Source organism: Anomaloglossus baeobatrachus, chromosome 6 (genome assembly GCF_048569485.1).
Source record: "Anomaloglossus baeobatrachus isolate aAnoBae1 chromosome 6, aAnoBae1.hap1, whole genome shotgun sequence".
Lineage (NCBI taxonomy): Eukaryota > Metazoa > Chordata > Amphibia > Anura > Aromobatidae > Anomaloglossus > Anomaloglossus baeobatrachus.
The window spans coordinates 525,207,167-525,227,491 of NC_134358.1; the positions used below are offsets into that span (position 1 = coordinate 525,207,167).

A 20,325-nucleotide genomic window follows, 5' to 3' on the forward strand; every position below is an offset into this window, starting at 1 on the left:
AATGAGCCGGCATTGAGGAGGGGAGGGAGGGATTTATCTCCCTCTCTCCTCCGTAGCCGGCTATTGCCATTCTCGCACTGCACTCACGCGGTACACCGGTGTTGCGCAAGTGCAGTGCGATTTTTCTCTCGCCCCATACACTTGAATGGGTGCGAGAGAAAGAGTCTTGCATTACAATTGCAGCATGCTGCGATTGTTTTCTCGGTCCGATATAGGGCTGAGAAAATAATCATTCGTGTGCGGACACACAGGCTAATATTGGTCCGAGTGGAATTCGATTTTTTGTCGCACTCCACTCGCACTGATTTTCATGCCGTGTGTCTTAAGCCATACTGGACTGCTTAGTGTAGTAAAATCACTGTTTAATCAGCAGTAGATTATCTTTACAGGACTACTTTGCTTGCTGCAAGTAGTCTTGCATATTAATGAGCTCTGTATAACTGCTAGATCTGCAGCAGAGAAAACATTGATTTTATCAAAATGACAGCAAACAGCCCAGTAAGTGACACATTGCTGGAATCAGGGTCTCTGTCCCTACATTATGCTGCTCTCAGATGGGGGAGCAAAAACCAGGTGACAGATTCCCTTTAAAGTTGAGGCCACTACACATTCTTCAGATGGCACTGGAGCTAGCTTGTAATGTCATAATTGTGTACCTCCAGAAGAGGCTAGGACCACACCTGGACTCTTCCACAAGTAAAGTGCTCTATGTTATAACTTTTTTGCTTATGCACCCAGTTTATGTGAGAAAGGGCTTCTTTAGACTACTATTCCTAAAACGCTACACTGTGGCTTGCTTTTAGTGTCAAAATATTCGATGAGCTCCAGATCTCAGAATTGGAGAAGTGGTGGTGAAGGACCTGTGCTCATGGCACAATCGTGTGATTGTAATTGGCGGAGCTGAGCAGAGAAGTGATGTTGAAGGACCTGTGGTTTAATAAACTAGAATGTGGGGGGCGTGACTATGTTAAAAAAAAAAAAAAATAAGAATCATGCCTGGATTTGAGTGACAGTGACTGATCACAGCAAAAGTGCCGGCCTTATGACTGAATTTACTGCAATAACCTAGCGTATAAAGTCTGTTTTGTTTTAAAGGGATTGTCCACTACTACTATGTTTCCCCCAGGTACAATAAAAAATCCTGTACTACAATTCCATGCCGGCGTGATTTCCCTGGTGCTGCGACTTGTATTTCCGGTTATCATGTGACGTCATGGTAGCCCCTCGTACAATCAGCATCGGCTTCGTCACGGTAGCCCCCCGTACAATCAGCATTGGCTTCTCTCTCCCCGCCTTCGGACAAATGAGTTAATCAACAGGAAGTCAGACCTGAGGCTACCACTCACTTCCTGTTGATTGGTCCTGTGTCCGAAGGCGGGGAGAGAGAAGCCAGCACCGACTGGATGGGAGGATCGAGTGGCGCCACAACTTCACGTGAGCCCTGGGAACTCGAACCGTGGCGCGGGAGTTGAGTATAGGCTTTTTTATTTTACCTGGGTGAAACATGTTGAATCAGGGGGTTTTCATATTAGTGGACAACCCCTTTAAACCATGTTAGTAGTACATATTGATCATTAAAAACACATTAGGGGCGGTCTAAAATAAAATAAAAATTGACATCATAGGTTCCCTTTAAGTGTTTTTCTCGTGTCGTCCTTCAATTTAAGGATGTTATGTATAAGCAGGTAGATCATCGCTCCCTTCCCCAAGACTCTACAATGGCTTGACCACATCTATGGTGGTATGTCGGCTTTGGCAATTTATTTTGTTTTTACCCCCTATCATTGATGACCTGGACGTGTTTGTATTCATTACATCGTCCAAAGGTATGACCTCCAGAGCCGCACAGTCACCGATGTGTAACTTTCCTGCCGTATTAAAGCTCGGCGTAACCAGACACAGCCGTTTAATCAATATCACTTTAGAATAAGTCTGGCATTGTGCGCGCTATGCTGCCATTCTCCCGTGAATTATGTATTTAACACAGAGGTTATGGTTGTGAAGTTCTTCAGTTAAAAGTTCTCCCAGTGGACCATGAAGGAGGTTAAGGGTAGCTGTAAAGGAAGAGAATGAGATTTAAGACATACGTGTTAAATACTTGCAAAACTGGCTTCAGCTTCTGAGCTTGCATGCAGTCGCTGTGTTTATACTGAGATCAGATGTGTTTTCTTACTATTTCAGTTAGCCCATGCAAGGCAAAGATATTGTTGAAAAAGGAGCTGTGAACACTGGATTTGTGTTATCCGGAGGGTTTATTCTAATGGGTTCAGCCACTTAAAACGGCGCGGCTCCGGTGAAGTGTTCCCTGCAGCTTCCACAGAGCAGCTTCAACCCATTTATTATGGAATTTGCAGCAGCTGAAGAAATATTCTCTGGTTTCACCGACCCTTCGACTGATAAAACAGAGCGTTTAGCTGGCACTGGAGTGAGATGAACACCTTACCCATTGTTATATCACCTTCTTTCATTTTCCACTTGATGATTCCCGCAGAGAAAAATCTGGATGTTTTCATCTTGACATTCTGTTCGGAGGTAGTCCTCCCCGGAAGATGAAGTCTACCCAAAGTCTTCTCTGCGGGAAGTGACTCCACTCATATTTTACTAGGAATCATCGGTGGATGATGGGGACATGATAACTTGGACGCAAATGTTTTATCAGTGGTTGTCAACAGTTTGGAACTCCATGTGGTTATATAACAGTATTGAGGTGGAGCGGGACTTTTTTTTTTCTCCTTACTATCTTTTGAGTAGCAAAAAAGTCTTGATAATGGATATCTCAGCCATAAAGGCCCCGTCACACACAGAGATAAATCTTTGGCAGATCTGTGGTTGCAGTGAAATCATGGACATATTGTTCCATTTGTACATAGCCACAAACCTGGCACTGATTGTCCACAATTTCACTGCAACCAGAGATCTGCCGCAGATTTAGCTCTGTGTGTAACAGGGCCTTTAGAGTTATAGGGGTTCTCCACCACTATTCCAAACAATCTAATATAGTACAGGGCACAGAACTATGTAAGAAAAGCAAGAAACCTATAATCATTTTCCTGACTGGTGTCGACACATCGGCATCCAGAGGGGGCACCATGGATTGCAACTGTCACATTTCAGCCAAGGAGAAGCCAACTTAGAGAAGCCTAGTTTGTGAAGGCTGCTGTTTGGTAAGGACATTACTCCGGGTGTTGATGCAAGGAGACCAGCGGGGGACACAGTACAGAGGGTGGAGGAGCGGACCCAGTAAATCATATGATCCAAATTAAAGCATGCCACGTTATGCAAATTTGGCGATGACATTTTCACACCATAATCCTGCAACCATTCTACACCTCCTGGTAAAAAAAAGCATCACAACCGCATGCGGTAATAATGCGCTTCTTTACCAGGATGAGTGGATTGGGTGCAGGAATATGCTGTGTTTACTGAGGTCAGGTTATTTACAGGTGAAGGACCGTGGGAACCTCCCACTGTGACCATAAATAACCTGAGCTTCGGGTCAGTCTCTGCCTGAAGCTGACAGCGTGTGGTCATGTTCTATGGCCATGCACCGCCACTTCAGATGTAGCATAGCCAGAATCGTCATGGGACCTCGTGTGGATTACGTAAGACCTGGGTGTTTTGGGGTTAATAAAGGAGTGACAGAAGGTGTGTTTTGTGTTTTATTTCAAATAAAAATTTTTTTTTGGTATTTGTGTTATTTTTTTTTTACTTACAGATTAGTTAACCTAACTTAACTTAGCGCCATCAGAAGTCTCATGACATGATCACGTGACTTCCGGTGGTTTCTATGGTAGCACAGAGTCATGTGATGACTCTTGTATAGACTTGAGCGGATAGGTTATAATCAGGGTCCAGATAGAGAGAGAGTGAGATATAGATCATGATCATGAGTCACTTTCTCTCACTGCCGGCAGACTGCTGTGTGTGATGGTAGAGCAGCTTTTCTCCAGATCTCAGCTGTAACTGTGATCTGGAGAAATGGAAGAGCGATCAGACAGCTGATCCTTATAGCCCCCTGGGGGCACTAGTAAAATTAAAAGTTAAAAAAAGTTTTAAAAAATAAAAAAAAACCTAAAAGCTCAAGTCACCACCCGTTTGGCCCATTGAAAATTAAAAGGTTAAAAAAATAAAAACTATACACACATTTGGTATCACTGCGTTCAGAATTACTCAATCTATCAAAATATAAAATCAATTAATCTAATCGATAAACGGCGTAGCGGCAACAATATTCGAAATAGCAAAATTACGTTTTTTGGTCATCACAAATTTTGCGCAAAATGCAATAACAGGCGATCAAAACGTAGTATCTGCGCAAAAATGGTACCATTAAAAAATGTCAGCTTGAGACACAAAAAATTGAAAAGTTTCAAAAAAATGGCACAAAAAGTGCGCCATGTTTTGGGACAAACTTTTGAATTTTTTTTAACCTCTTAGATAAAAGTAAACCTATACATTTTTTGGTGTCTACAAACTCGTACCGACCTGAGACATCATTCCAACACATGAGTTTTACCATATAGAGAACACTGTGAATAAAATATCCCAAAAACTATTGTATGATCGCACTTTTTTGGCAGTTCCGCACTTGAAATTTTTTTGCAGTTTTCCAGTACACTATATGGTAAAACTTATGGTTTCATTTAAAAGTACAACTCGTCCAACAAAAAGAAGCCCTGATATGGCAAGATTAACATAAAAATAAAAAAGCTACGGCTCTCGGAAAAATGGGAGCAAAAAAACACAAAACAACGGAAAAACAGAAAATCTCATAGATTCCCCCTATTACTGTTATAGGGCTTAGTAGCAGCTGTGGGCTGCCATTAACCCCTTATTAGCCTAATTGCCACCGCACTGGGCAATCTGAAAGAGTCGGGTAAAGTTCTGGTATTGACTTATTTAATGAATGCAACAATCCCATGGGCCTCCCCAGCCTGAGAATACCAGCTGTCTGCTTTATTATGGCTGGGTAGCAAAATCGGGGACAGGCAAGCCATTTTTTAAAATTATTGAAAATATAAAAAAAAAAAAAAAGCTGCATGCGGTTCCTCTTATTTTGATACACAGGGATGATAAGCGCACGGCTGGGGGCTGCAGCCTGTAGCCATATACTTAATCTGTGCTGAGTATCATAATATTGGGGGACCCTATTCCAATTTTTGTATGTATTTATTTTTACACCAGTCTACAGTGACCCGCACACAGGGCCTGTGTTTGCAAGCAGTCAGACGCGCTATCTTACTGCAACCAATCACGGACGCTAGGACTGCCGGTGAGTGGGGAAAAGTTTAGTATAAGTAAAGTATATGAATGAGCAATAATAAGGGGCCCGTGATTGATTTCACGATATATGATTAATGAAAATAGTAATGCCACAAAGAGTTAGGGCTGCTTCAGATGTTTGCATAATACGGTCCAAGTACAACCGTAAGGATATGGTTCCACTTGCGTATAGCTTCCAATGCGAGCGCATCAGAAGCAATATGCTAATGACCCTCTGCTATGTCAGCCGAGGGCCTTGAGATCGTATCACAGCTGTGGAGCAGAGGGGGAGGGAACACTTTCTCCCTCTCCTCCTCTGCCTGTCTCTGTGTACATCGCACGGATGACATGCGAGTGCAGTGCGATATTCCACACGCTACCATAGACTTGTATGGGGGTGCGTGAGCCAAGAATCGCTGCCAAACGCAGCGTGCTGTGATTCATGTCTCAGGCCGATATGGCAGGAGAAATCAATCGCAGATGGACACTGCCCAATAGTTTTGCACTGGTGCGAGTGCAGTCTAATGTTTTATCGGAGTGCACTCAGTCGTGCAAAACACAAGTGGAACTGTACCCTAAGGCACAGGCTTGGCTGTAGGACTCCCGACCCGACATTTACAGCTTCATATAAGCCTATAAGGTTGAGACTGATGTGCGTGGAGGTCTGAAGCAACCCTAATACTCAGGTTTATATTCAGTGTTACACATCCCCTCCATAGTTATCAATAACGGCACCTTATACCAGAATATAGAAAAAGGCCCCTAGTTTCTGGGCCCCATAAGAGCCACAGTTCATGTTTCACTTATGTTTCAGATAGCAAAAAAAAAAAACTATGCAAGACCAGACAACACACATTCTGTGTCTCCAATGATTTTGCATCTGCAAAACATTTTGTCCCTGAAGTGTTAATTGTTAAATTGACTAGAGGAGATCCATATATTTTTATAAGTAGCGAGTTTGCCACGTTGGGTGAGATTTACTGTTTCACAAGCAGAAGGTTGACATTTACGCTGGAGCATAGCAGATCTATTGCGTAGGTGTTACATTGTGTCCGTAGTAGTGTGAATAGACAAGCGCTTCGATTTCATTTCTTTTGTTTAAACTAGTCCTTTTATTTCACGGTTCGGGTGCCGCATCCAGATTGCCGGCCATCTCAGTTCTAAGGTGTGAAATCCAGACTCATGTGTCTTAAAAAGATCTTTTGGAAAAGCCTCATTTGGTTGCAATTTGTTCCTTTTGGCCAAAACACGTCCCGGAGTTTAGTTCTTACTGACACACAATCTGGGTGCGTATTAAGGGGGATAGCTGCCTGCAGGATTAGCTCCAAGCCTGTAATTCTTTACGTGGAGGTCTGCAGCGTTCTTACAGTGACTGGAGGCTATGGAGATTAGAAGCCCCACATTCTTCAATCACAAGTACTTAGCCTTTATAGTGGTCTCTCCACCTCTGAAGCACAACATATTTACAAGTCATTCTTTTTAAGCAGCGGGCTGAGGAACGTCAGGCCTCCACATACTAATTAGCCTCGTTCCACAAGACACCTTCCAGCGTTGCGAGACATTTTACAAGCTACTAAAAAAGAAGTGTCTTCTGAATCGCGGCCAGATGTTTTCTAACACAACCTATCCAAACACGTGAAGCCGAGCTTTCTGCCTCCTCGCGAACTCTTGGCATCGACCGGCTTACAAATTATTTTTTTATTAATAAAATAGATGGTCTTTTGTTCTCGAGACGTTCCACAATGTAGTTCTTAATTTCTGTTGTTTTTGGCCGGTGCGCCGTCATGATAAGACGACCTTAAGGTGTCTGGAACAAGGTGATTGCTCTGGTCAGCTCGCACGAGCCGGAATCCACTACGTACCGGTTGAGTAATGTAAGACTTTTTCGGAGACCGCATCCAACGGCTGACGTAGAGAACGTGGCAAAGGACTTTACAAATAATAATAAAATAAATGCACATAAAATGAAGTCATTTTTTTGGTCCTGGTTCTTCATCTATTACTAATTTAATGGGATGAGAAATCCCTGTGACCACTCTATTTATTCACCGTAAAAGTGAAGCAATCGGAGTTTTATTTTAATGAAATAACATGGGCTATACATCGATTACTAGAAAATTTGCCAATTCTTTTTATTATTTCATTAAAGGCCAAACACAAGAGTGAAAGCGTTAGAGGAAAATCTGGGGGAGTCCCAACTTCTTCCCGAAGGCTCTAACCACATGAAGAATGGCTGGTAGTGATCACGATTAAAGGGGCATTCCCATCTCCAAGATCCTATGCCAATATGTATAACTAGAAGGTGGCCCGATTCTAACGTATCGAGTAGTCTAGAATGTGTATGTAGGTTAGCAGATTGAATAATAAGGTAATGAATGGACTGGATGGGTTAGGGTTAATTTAGTATTCTTATAATTGTTTATTGGTTTTAAAATGACAAACAACAGAAGGAACAGTTTTAATAGATAAGTCTAATGTTTAATGATGTCCATGGCTTGTAATGAAAGAAGGCCATGAACAGTGTAAAGTGAAGTAAAAATATGCTGATGCTGTGATGTGGCCAAATGCTGGTATGTGCCCCCATCGTGGTTCAGCCACCATCCTGACATGTGCCCCCATCCTGCAGGGTAACGTGTGCTGGGGGGCAGAGTGCGGGGCGGGGGGTGGAGCCGAGCGGGGTAATGTGTGCGGGGGGCGGAGGCGAGTGGTGGGTATGTGTCGGCTGGGTTGCCGGTGTGGGCTCACGTGGGTGCAGCAGTCACCGGGGAGTCGAGGCTCCACATGGGTGCGGGGAAAAGTGTCGGGCGTCATCCTGACGCGCCGTAGTTTGGGCTGTTCAGTTAGCTGAGCCGTTGGTCGCAGGCTTTTCAGCGCGCGCAGTGTGGCGACGGTTGTCACTGTAATGATGTCATTTTGGAGCAAGACAGACAGACAGAATAAGGCAATTATATATATAGATAATAATATTACCAAATACCTCCTAATTAGAAATGTAGTATAGTTCTTCTGATATAGCCATGTCTCTTACCTCATGTGCAGGGCATTGCAGTAGATTAGGTATCGATAGTTATCACCACAAGCAACTGTCACTATATGAGTGGTCGTAACCATAGATGCCTAAGCGGCAATGCCCTGCACATGAGGTAGGAGACACATCTAATCAGGAGAACTATACTACATTTCTAATTGACAATATATATTTCTTATTATTACACCTACTACATATTGGGATAGGATCTTTGAGATGGTAATAACCCTTTAAATTTACCTAATAAAGGGAAGATATTGAAAAAAAATATGCTTACTGAGTAATAGTGACCACAATATCCTTTTCATGGAATGTTATCTTTCTGGGAAGACAATGGAGGATGATATAAAGGATACATTACACTTTGCCACATAGAGCTGACCAATTAGAAAAAAAAAGGAAAGCTAGCCCTGTTTCTGGATAGCTGATATGTGCGAGAACCAACATTAACTAATTATTTATTTATGGTATTTGTTTTAGGCTACAGACACTTTCATAACTATTTTAGTTTAATTTTTTCAATGCATTTGAAGTGATAAAATGAAGCAACTTTCCTAAAAAGAAGCCATATTTGGCTAAACATTTCTCTCCATAGTAACAGACTTCAAGCAAACTTCATGTAATCCTATTCTTCAGTTTTACCTTTTGTGATCTGACCACTACTTTTTTTCCAATATGCATTTATAGAGCGTGACTATAGAATCAGACTACACAGAGCTTGTTTGTAGTCTGTTACCATGGAGACCTATAGATCTGCTTAAAGAGAATCTTATCACCAGGTTTTTGCTTCCGCCAACTGAAAGCAGCATAATGTAGAGAGAGAGACCCTGATTCCAGCGATGTGTCACTTACTGAGCTGTTTGCTGTCATTTTGAAAAAAATCCATGTTTTCTCTGCTGCAGATTTAGCAGTTATACAGAGCTCATTAATATGCTGGACTACCTGCAGCACACCAAGTAGTCCTGTAATGATAATCTACTGCTGATTAAACAGTGATTTTTATCAAAAGTACACCAAGCAGCCCAGTAAGTGACACATTGCTGGAATCAGGATCACTGCCAGTACGTTACGCTGCTGTCAGATAAGGTGGCAAAAGCTTGGTGACAGATTCCCTTTAAGAGCTGTACATACAACATGGTAGAGAATTTTTTAATCACGCCCATGTGACAAGTTGCTTTAGTTTTAATTTAACGGAAATCTATCAGCATGGTTTTGCTTTGTAATCTGAGATGAAACATGATGTAGGAGCTGAGACTGATTCCAGCGATATGTCATTTATTAGGCTGGGTGTTGCGGTTTTAATAAAATCATTTTTTTATTAACAGGAGATTATCTGTACAGGTCTAGCTGCCTAGTTTTCCTGCTATGTGTAACCCTGCCCCCACCACTGATTAGCAGCTTTCTGTCAATATACAGTGTACACCGAAAGCTGCCAATCGGTGTTATGGGTGCGGTTATACACCGCTCAGCATTCAGAGAACTGGTAGATCTATGGCAGAGGAAACTGATTTTATTACAACAGTGGCACCCAATAAAATAGGTGATGCATCACTGGCATCAGGGTCTGTGCCCCTACATCATGCTGCTTTAAGATGAGGAGCAAAAACCTGGGGATAGATCCCATTTAAAGGGGTTGTCCTGGAATATATATCTATAGCATGATATAGGTTGTAGCAGTATTCCCTGCCGACTCCACAACACTGGCCGCTCCTGCTACAATGTCTGTGTATTCTATAAGGTACTTATTGAGTTCTGATCATTTATAGGGATCAGGATTGACATATAAGACCTTGTAATATCATCACTAGATCACAGAGCAGAAGTTGTCCTCGTGGCGATCCCCCAGGGAACGTACCCCATTAAATCTTTGTTTTTACTTATTCCAGACACCGAGACAATAATATAGTTTGAAAGATATAAGAAAACGTACATTTATCACAGCAGCCCTTGTATAACACATATGTTGGAGCGTCTCCTATTCTAGTTTTCGCTCTTTCTGTGTGAGCACACATACATCCATGCCAGAAACGAGAGGTCTACTATGATGTCACGCGCTTCTCCTCGTCTACTTCAAAGTGGTCTGGCAGCTGTGTTGGATTATACATTTTATTTTGCTTTCCATTGAATCTCTTCCTCTTCACAAAATATCCAGAGCAGCTGTCATCTTGTCCACCTGAAGTCTCGGGGTATTCTCCGGCCTCTGTAAATAATGTTTGGAGTGAGGCTGTCGACTCATGGGAGGTCACACACAACTCTCCTAGGTTGGCTACCTGCTGATTGCTCAATCAGAAGCCTCCTCCTGGCTCAGCGGGTGTCCATCTAGATACCCTGTCACTTGTCTGTCCGGCCTGAGTGTCTCTTACATGTGATTGATGGCTGCGGTGATCCCTGGTGAATTCTTTAGTGAAGTTTCATCTGTATATTACCTGCCAAACTTGTCAATGCTCTAAGTACAAAGAATATTACACGGTCCTTCTGCCAGAAATGTTACATTATTCGGATCTGTTTGCAATTTTTATAGTCTACTGCACTAATTGGGCAACTTGATGGCTCGATGTTAGCACTGTTGTCTTTCAATACTCTGGGACTGGGTCAAAATGCGACCACAGACCACCATAATCTTCACTGCTGTGCCGCCAGCACAGGCTATCTTTAGGCTCTGTTCTCATGTTGTGGCTGTGTTAAGTTGATCGCACATTTCTATTGCAGTTTTTTAAAATTGTCGAAAAACTAACCCTGTATATGGTCCTAATTGGTTTTTTTTTCCTTGTCTTCTTATCTCTAGGTCTGTCTTTATCCATATCTGTCTGTTTGTCTGTCTGTGTCTATCTCTCTGTATGTCTCTATCTCTGTGTCTATCTGTCTCTCTCTATCTGTGTCTGTCTGTATCTGTCTGTCTATATTTCTGTGTGTCTCTCTCTGTATGTCTCTATCTCTGTGTCTGTCTGTCTCTGTCCCCGTCTGTCTCTTTCACCGTCTGTCTTTCCCCATCTTTCGCTGTCTGTCTCTTTCGCTGTCTCTGTCTCTTTCCCTTTCCTTGTCTCTCTTTCCCTGTCTGTCTCTCTTTCCCTGTCTGTCTCTCTTTCCCTGTCTGTCTCTCTTTCCCTGTCTGTCTCTCTTTCCATGTCTGTCTCTCTTTCCATGTCTGGCTCTCTTTCCATGAAACTAAGTATAGACACAAGGCACTCCCAAAATTCTTGATGCTGTGATTTTTTTTAACAGTGGCAGCCCCCATGCAGTGGTGGATACCGCGCTGTGACATGAGTATCATCCAGTTTCCCCATGTGCAACTGAAGAAGGTCTTCTGTGACCGAAAACGTTATGTATACACATCCACTGTTAAATAAAATCACAGCATCAAGAATTTTGGGTGTGCCTTGTGTCTATACTTAGTTTCTTGGCTTTGGAACCTACTAAGTGCACCCCTTTCCATTTACACAATATTCACCATTTCAAGGAAGTGCCATTTGTTATATTCAATTTGTCTCTCTTTCCCTGTCTGTCTCTCTTTCCCTGTTTGTCTCTCTTTCCATGTCTGGCTCTCTTTCCATGTCTGTCTCTCTTTCCTTGTCTGTCTCTCGTTCCCTGTCTGTCTCTCGTTCCCTGTCTGTCTCTCTTTCCATGTCTGGCTCTCTTTCCATGTCTGGCTCTCTTTCCCTGTCTGTCTCTCTTTCCCTGTCTGTCTCTCTTTCCATGTCTGGCTCTCTTTCCATGTCTGTCTCTCTTTCCATGTCTGTCTCTCTTTCCATGTCTGTCTCTCGTTCCCTGTCTGTCTCTCGTTCCCTGTCTGTCTCTCCTTCCCTGTCTGTCTCTCGTTCCCTGTCTGTCTCTCTTTCCATGTCTGTCTCTCTTTCCATGTCTGGCTCTCTTTCCCTGTCTGTCTCTCTTTCCATGTCTGTCTCTCTTTCCCTGTCTGTCTCTCTTTCCCTGTCTGTCTCTCGTTCCCTGTCTGTCTCTCGTTCCCTGTCTGTCTCTCGTTCCCTGTCTGTCTCTCGTTCCCTGTCTGTCTCTCGTTCCCTGTCTGTCTCTCGTTCCCTGTCTGTCTCTCGTTCCCTGTCTGTCTCTCGTTCCCTGTCTGTCTCTCGTTCCCTGTCTGTCTCTCGTTCCCTGTCTGTCTCTCGTTCCCTGTCTGTCTCTCGTTCCCTGTCTGTCTCTCTTTCCATGTCTGTCTCTCTTTCCATGTCTGTCTCTCTTTCCATGTCTGTCTCTCTTTCCATGTCTGTCTCTCTTTCCCTGTCTGTCTCTCTTTCCCTGTCTGTCTCTCTTTCCCTGTCTGTCTCTCTTTCCCTGTCTGTCTCTCGTTCCCTGTCTGTCTCTCGTTCCCTGTCTGTCTCTCGTTCCCTGTCTGTCTCTCGTTCCCTGTCTGTCTCATGTTCCCTGTCTGTCTCATGTTCCCTGTCTGTCTCTCGTTCCCTGTCTGTCTCTCGTTCCCTCTGTCTGTCTCTCGTTCCCTCTGTCTGTCTCTCGTTCCCTCTGTCTGTCTCTCTTTCCATGTCTGTCTCTCTTTCCATGTCTGTCTCTCGTTCCCTGTCTGTCTCTCGTTCCCTGTCTGTCTTTCGTTCCCTGTCTGTCTCTCGTTCCCTGTCTGTCTCTCGTTCCCTGTCTGGCTCTCTTTCCCTGTCTGGCTCTCTTTCCCTGTCTGGCTCTCTTTCCCTGTCTGGCTCTCTTTCCCTGTCTGGCTCTCTTTCCCTGTCTGGCTCTCTTTCCCTGTCTGTCTCTCTTTCCCTGTCTGGCTCTCTTTCCCTGTCTGGCTCTCTTTCCATGTCTGGCTCTCTTTCCATGTCTGTCTCTCGTTCCCTGTCTGTCTCTCGTTCCCTGTCTGTCTCGCGTTCCCTGTCTGTCTCGCGTTCCCTGTCTGTCTCTCGTTCCCTGTCTGGCTCTCTTTCCATGTCTGGCTCTCTTTCCATGTCTGTCTCTCTTTCCCTGTCTGTCTCTCTTTCCCTGTCTGCCTCTCTTTCCCTGTCTTCCTCTGTCTCTTTCCCTGTCTGCCTCTGTCTCTTTCCCTATCTGTCTCTCCACAGACCTCATTTTCCGTCACACATAAGCTTCTTTTACTAAGAATGTTCTTCGTTCCTATAGCAACCAATCACACCTTCTATTAATGACCTGTAGCTCTCAGCTCCATTGACTTTAATGGAAGCAGCTTTTTGGAGAGTAACTGTAAAGTGCGGAGTTACATTTTACTGTCAAAACATAATCTATAATGTTCCCGAGTCACATGACGCGGCTGTGCAAAATTTTGCGATTGTGCGAATTCCTTTAGCGGACATACATACACTCACAGTAGGATAATGTTACCTTTGACAGCGACCCCATTACTCAGTGATCTGCACAGAACAGTCTGCCTGATTACAAATCAGAAGTGGATAATTTTTATTATTTTATTTTTTTTAATTAAACAAAAAAATAATGACCAGCACGTCAGCGTGCTGTTATTAAATGGGCTTTTTGTTACTACCGAGTTACTATCCATTTCTATGGGGAGGTCACTTCAACATTACTTAGGATGTATTTGTGTTAAAGATATTAAAAGGGGTTTAATCTAAGTCGTCTCAGAATGTTGTACAAATCTTTTTGCGGCATTTGGAGGACTTGCGACTGTTGATGAATTAATTCACAGTAAATTGTTTGGAGTTTTGGGGGTTTTTTTGCAAAAATTTGCAGCAAATATTTTTTGGGTGAATTTGAATTGCAAAAAACTGTCTCAAATCTACTAATTACTTACTGATTGCTTGAGATTGCTTTGCATCTAATAAAATGATCTCTTTATCCTCTAATAATGAAAGGACTAAAGCAACTTAAGGCTAAGTCTCACTAAGCGACATCGCTAGCAACATCGCTGCTCAGTCACGTTTTTTGTGACACAACAGCGATCTTGCTAGCGATGTCGCTGTGTGTGACATCCAGCAACAACCTGGCCTCTGCTGTGAGGTCGCCGGTTGTTGCTGAATGTCCTAGACCATTTTTTAGTTGTTGCTCTCCCGCTGTGAAGCACAGATCGCTGTGTGTGACAGCGAGAGAGCAACGAACTGAATGTGCAGTGAGCCGGCTTCTGACAGCCTGCGGTAAGCTGTAACCAAGGTAAATATCGGGTAACCAAGTGAAGTGTTTTGCTTGGTTAGCCGATATTTACCTTGGTTACTAGCGTCCGCCGCTCTCAGGCTGTCAGTGTCGGCTCTCTGCTCCCTGCACTCTTGCCAGAGTACACATCGGGTAAATAAAGCGGTTTTCTTTTTAACTTGATGTGTACTCTGGCTACAAGTGCAGGGAGCCAGCGCTAAGCGGTGTGCGCTGGTAACCAAGGTAAATATCGGGTAACCAAGCGCTTGGTTACCCGATATTTATTTTAGTTACCAAGCGCAGCATTGCTTCCACGCATGGCTGGGGGGCTGGTCACTGGTCGCTGGTGAGATCTGCCTGTTTGATAGCTCACCAGCGACCATGTAGCGACGCTCCAGCGATCCTGACCAGGTCAGATCGCTGGCGGGATCGCTGGAGCGTCGCTTAGTGTGACGGTACCTTTAGAAAACTTAAACATTACTGATTTGATTTTACTGTTTGTAGCATACTTAATATATGTCCTTTATTATTGCTAAGTAACATGTTGAAGTGGAAGCATGTCCTACATCCATCTAAAAATAACTGCAGTATGTCATGATTTTCTGATGTTTTTGGTTAATGGCATGAACGCAGAGCCTTGGAGTCAACCTTTTTTTTATATTAGAAAATGGTATCTGAACATATGTAGCCGCCAAGCACAAAATTCCGGGCTCTGGATCCCTCTTAAAAATAGAATTTTAAGAGTAGCAGAGTTTTAAAAAATTGATGAGAAAAATCTGTTTCAGTCTGTATTCTGCCATTATAAAAACATATTAAAGGAGCAACACAATGTGCCTGAAACAATATTTAAACAGTGCGGCTTGCTACTAATATGTTCATTTTCGCAGCAGACCCTCTAATTGTGTAAATATGTCTGAGCCGATTACGTTCTTACATCCTTCACATGAGTCGCTTTGAACATTCTTGTTAAATTATGCCTCCAGCACATCCTCTGTCTTTAAAATTATGGGGCCAAACATGGCTGTATGCTTACCGGAGGATTTGGTGAGGGATGATGGACCTCCCGCCACACTCTCTTTATACAATATTATATCTATTACGCAAGAATTGAGGCAGAACATTGCTCAGGGCATCGCACCACCAATGCCGCCATGTCCTCTTTCCATATTGCATTCTACGGTTAGGTGATGCAGACACTCAGCCGTCCACCTGAAGTAAAAGAAGATGTAATTTATCAGACAATGCATCATTTCTAGTGCTCAAGTGCCAACCTTGGCACCTTTTGTGTTGGAAAGAGGTCCACAAGACAACTTCTTCCAGTTTGCAGCCGCTCTTCCCTCTATAAAGCCAACTCTTATGCATGGCAGGCTTGACTTCATTCTTTACGGTCATTAATGTATACTTGTCTCCCAGTTTCCGGTTTACCAATTGTTCACCCGTAGACTTTCCTTAATGGTTACTAACCACAATATACCAGGAACACCCACGTGCCATGCCAGTTTGGAGATATTCTGATCCAGTTGTCTTGCCACCACAATTTGTCACTAGACATGAGTGGACCCATGGAAGTTCTTTTCGGCAGGTTCAGTCTGACTTTATCTAAAGTTCAGTTTGGGACCCGGACTTGACCTGAACCCCAATGGAAATCACTGGGCAGTTCAGGTCTCCGCCAACATGCAAGGAGCCATATACAGATCACTTCCGGTGGCGGGTGGGCAGGGTTTTTTTTTATTTGGTGCACACTACATCCAATCACGCTGTTGTTACCCCCAGTGTGAGCTGTTTAACACTGCAAGCAGCTCACACTGGGCTTAGCACCAAGTGTACCCGAGCATAGCGATGCTCGCACGAGTGGTCAGCATACGTTCCGTACCCGAACTCTGTTTTGTTTGTTTTTTTAAAGTCCGTGTTTGGTACGAACACCGAACCTCAGGTTTGCTCATCCTTATTTGTCACAATGTTAACATTGAGTTGCTCAGATCACTACGTTGCCCATTTTTCCTTCACCTGATAGTGGATTCAGGGTGGGATCACCACTTCAGAGATTTTTTTTTTTGCAACCGCAACAAAAACACATGATTTGTCGCAATTATAAAAAAAAAATACACTGTAAAAATGTTGCATTTTTAATGAGATTGTGAAAAAAAACAGCACCACATCCTGAGTGTTGTGGTAAATAGTGCAGATTGTGCTGGTTTCAGGCATCTGTGTATTACGGTCTGAGTACGATCTCCCGGACTGAACTCCACAGCTTTGTATATGTCTACTAACAAGCAAAGAACCAGTTACAAAAAATCCACCCAATATATTGCTGATTACTTTGTGTGAAGAAGTCCATGCTCACTTTACTAATGCGAAGTATAGAAATAAATAGATTTTTATGACTATCGATCAGAATATGTGTATATTCAGGACATACTGCCATTACGGTTTGTTGTATTCTGACATCCCATCTTCTATTGTAGGGCCTGTTGGTGTTGGCTTAAACGAACTTAAGAGAAAAGTCCTCATCAGCGACACCAAGCACTATGGAGTGACCGTGCCACGTAAGTACTTGCCTTCACAGTCAATTATTCGGGAATATAACATGCCCTCTGAGACATCCCCAGATATTTGGGAGCTTCTAGTAAGCACTTAAGAATTTCCCATATGGACATATGTTCTTAAGACTTGAGATATTGAAAATTCTTGTGGGCACGAGTCAGCTTTAAGTGATTATGTGGTTGTAAAAAGTAACAAAAACAAGTGTATTTTTCATATTTCCTTTAATTAGTGGGTGGTGTGCCCCTTCCCTTGGTAGTCACTTCCTTCCCTGTGCTACAATTCTGTATTGCAAAGGTCGCCATCCTTTTAATTTTGGCTTTTTTTTTTTACCACACTGTTGCCTCTTGTTGAAATTGTTGGTGAGCTGCAATGGCTTTTTTAGGCTTCCAAAAATCATAATATGAATGAGTAATGTACTGTTAAATATAATGGTAGAAGTACAACCATAAGCGGCAATAATATTTTGTCCAGTTGGACAGCACCGGTTGGTAGTGCCCAGTGTCAGACTAGGGTGGCAGTGGCCCACCAGTAACATTGAATCTGGTAGCCCACTGATCAGCTACATGCAAATATTACATTCACAAATGCACCTATGCTTCAATATACTAATATACTTGGTAGTTTGTAAAATGAATGATGAGATAAGTGAAACAAGTGTATTATCCCAACAATTGATTATGTTGGGGAGTAAAGGGCGCTTTACACGCTACAATATATCTTACGATGTGTCGGCGGGGTCACGTCGTAAGTGACGCACATCCGGCATCGTAAGTTACATTGTAGCATGTAACCGCTACATGCGATTGCGATTGAACGGTAAAACGTTCATCGCATGCACGTCGTTCAATTCCTAAAAATTGAACGTCAGGTTGAACATCGTACCCGAGGTAGCACACAACGCAGTGTGTGACACCCCGGGAACGATGAACTGCAGCTTACATGCATCCCGCGGCTCCCGGCCAGCAATGCGGAGGGAAGGAGGTGGGCGGGATGTTTATGTCCCGCTCATCTCCACCCCTCCGCTTCTATTGGCCGGCTGCCGCGTGACGTCGATGTGATGCCGAACGTCCCTCCCGCTCCAGGAAGTGGACGTTCGCCGCCCACATCAAGGTCGTATGGACGGGTAAGTACGTGTGACGGGGGGTTACTCGTTTGTGCGACACATTCAACAAATTGAACGTGCCGCACATATGATGGGGGTGGGTACAATCGCATACGATATCGTATGCTGGATCGTATGGTGTAAAGCAGGCTTTTGTGACATATTACTACAAAGGGGCCCAACGAAGGATTCTCCTGTTCTCCTGCTGGCCAGTCCAAGCCTGGTAGTGCCATATCATATGCCAATCTTATTATTTTTGATCTAGCCTTGTCCAATATTCATATCTTCTTAACCTTGGTGCCAAGTAACAAATGAGGTTCCTGGTACAATAAATTGCTATAACGAAGGCACAGTACCCCCTTACTGGTAATCTGTGGGGGTCCAAGCATTTAGTCCCCCAGTAATCTGACTTCCTATAATTTGGATAGCCCCTTAAGTATTGCTATGATATCCTTGGTATCGTTGGCGCACAGTATTAAAGACAATGTTCCATCCGAAATGAGTTATTGTTTAAATCTGATTTTTATTTTATTTTTTTTGGGGGGGGGCAGGAGGGGAATTCAGTATTTTATTTTTCGATTTCAATCACTATCCATATTTTTAAAAGATGCAATCTTCACACTGGTCACAAGGTTTTATTCTAGACTCACATTTACTGTTCTGTACAGAAGACTTTCAGCAGTCTCAATATCATCACAGACAGGACAATGAAAGATAACACCTCTGTCTACAGTGGATGACGTACGATCCACCATGCTTCTTGTACAATGATATTTCCTAGATAACGCTTCTATACAAACAAATATGGTCTGGTCATGTTGCCTATGTCCACTAAAACAGGATGTGGAGTCTCTGTGGGCGTGCTAACATGCTAATGAATACACAGTGTCAGAGGTATGGTCGCTCTCACGTCAACTGCCACCGCTAGTTTTCAGCTCAGTGCGCACGATCAGAACGTCCGCGGACTTCCGATCATGCATACTGCACCTCTCTGAAACCAGGAAGCATACACCTGGCTTCATAGTGTACATGACCGGAAGTGCTGGGACTTCTGATCATGCGCACTGACCCTACACCCGGCGTCTGAAGCGGGGACAATGGACACAGGTACGCGCGTCACCACTGATGAAGCTGGGCATTGAATAGCATATTAGCACACCTGGATGTGCTAACATGCTATGAAGGTGGGACTAGTCAAGGGAACTAACGCCATTACGACTAGTCGCTGGCCTCATTAGCATATCATAAAGGATCTTTAGAAATGCCGGGACAGTTAGGCAAGGATTAGCAATATGCACCCAGAACTGCTCGTGATTATGGGTACATATTGAACCTCACAAGTTCCCTTTCAAAGAAGAGGGGCCTATTTCGACTGCTCCTTCTACATTTCCTATAGTTGGGTAAAATCTTCATTTTTAATAAGAAGGATATGAAGGGCGTGCAGCTGAGACGTATAACCATGTAATGGCTTCCAAGGCTTTGATAAGCGCACGTCTGTATTCCCTGATGCCTTTTACATTATAGCAAGCATAAGATGGTCCCCGGCACCACAGCTGAAGGTGTTCCGGTCAAGCAGACGGCTTCATCCCTCTAGTTTCCGATTTCTATGGATTTCTCATTATTCCCATTAATGTTCGGAGAAACTGACAGCGCCATCTTTACAAGCCCCTCGGGAATGAAACGGAATCAATATTTTCTCGTGTTACTAAATGCAAAAACAAATAAAGCAATCATTTAACACGCTATAAAAGGGGTTTTCTTTACAATTACAATAATGGGCCCAGGTTCCATAAACCGGCGTATTCTTTATCCGCAGACACAGCTGCTGCATTAAAATGTTTGATACCGCTTTTCCGGATTGAGCCATTTATTTAATATCCTCCGGAGTGATCACCGTGTAATAACGCAGTCCCCCGCAGATGAGTTTTACAGTTAATCAAGCTGGAAGTTCAGGCTTCAAAGCGTTTCTTAACCTCTAAGTGTAGTGGTGTGATACATTATATACAGCAGTACAGTAATGGGGAGAATCACTACTGGTAATACTGGCGTTTATTGGTGAAAAGTGCAGGTGTAGTATATGGCAGCCGGGGTATAGGACGCTTCTCCTACGGTAGATCCAATCATTAACGTTCATGCGTCTCAATACTACCAACTCTCCATGGACTTTCTAGCCTTAAAGGAGTATTCCCATCTCCCAAGATCCTATCCCAATATATAGTATGTGTAATAATTAGAATTTGAGAAAATACCTCCAATTAGAAATGTAGTATAGTTCTCCTGATATAGCCAAGTCTCTTACCTCATGTGCAGGGCATTATAGCTGAGGTAT

General features: G+C 43.3%; 1 protein-coding gene across 3 annotated transcripts in view; it reads left to right on the forward strand.

Annotated features, from left to right (window-relative positions):
* Positions 1–20,325, forward strand: part of MPP7 (MAGUK p55 scaffold protein 7) — a 534,209-nt gene that overhangs the window by 468,792 nt on the left and 45,092 nt on the right. For all 3 annotated transcript variants that reach the window (XM_075315522.1, XM_075315524.1, XM_075315523.1), the window contains one exon: positions 16,816–16,896. In XM_075315522.1, the coding sequence (XP_075171637.1) occupies positions 16,816–16,896 (81 nt within the window). The remainder of the gene's footprint in view (positions 1–16,815; positions 16,897–20,325) is intronic.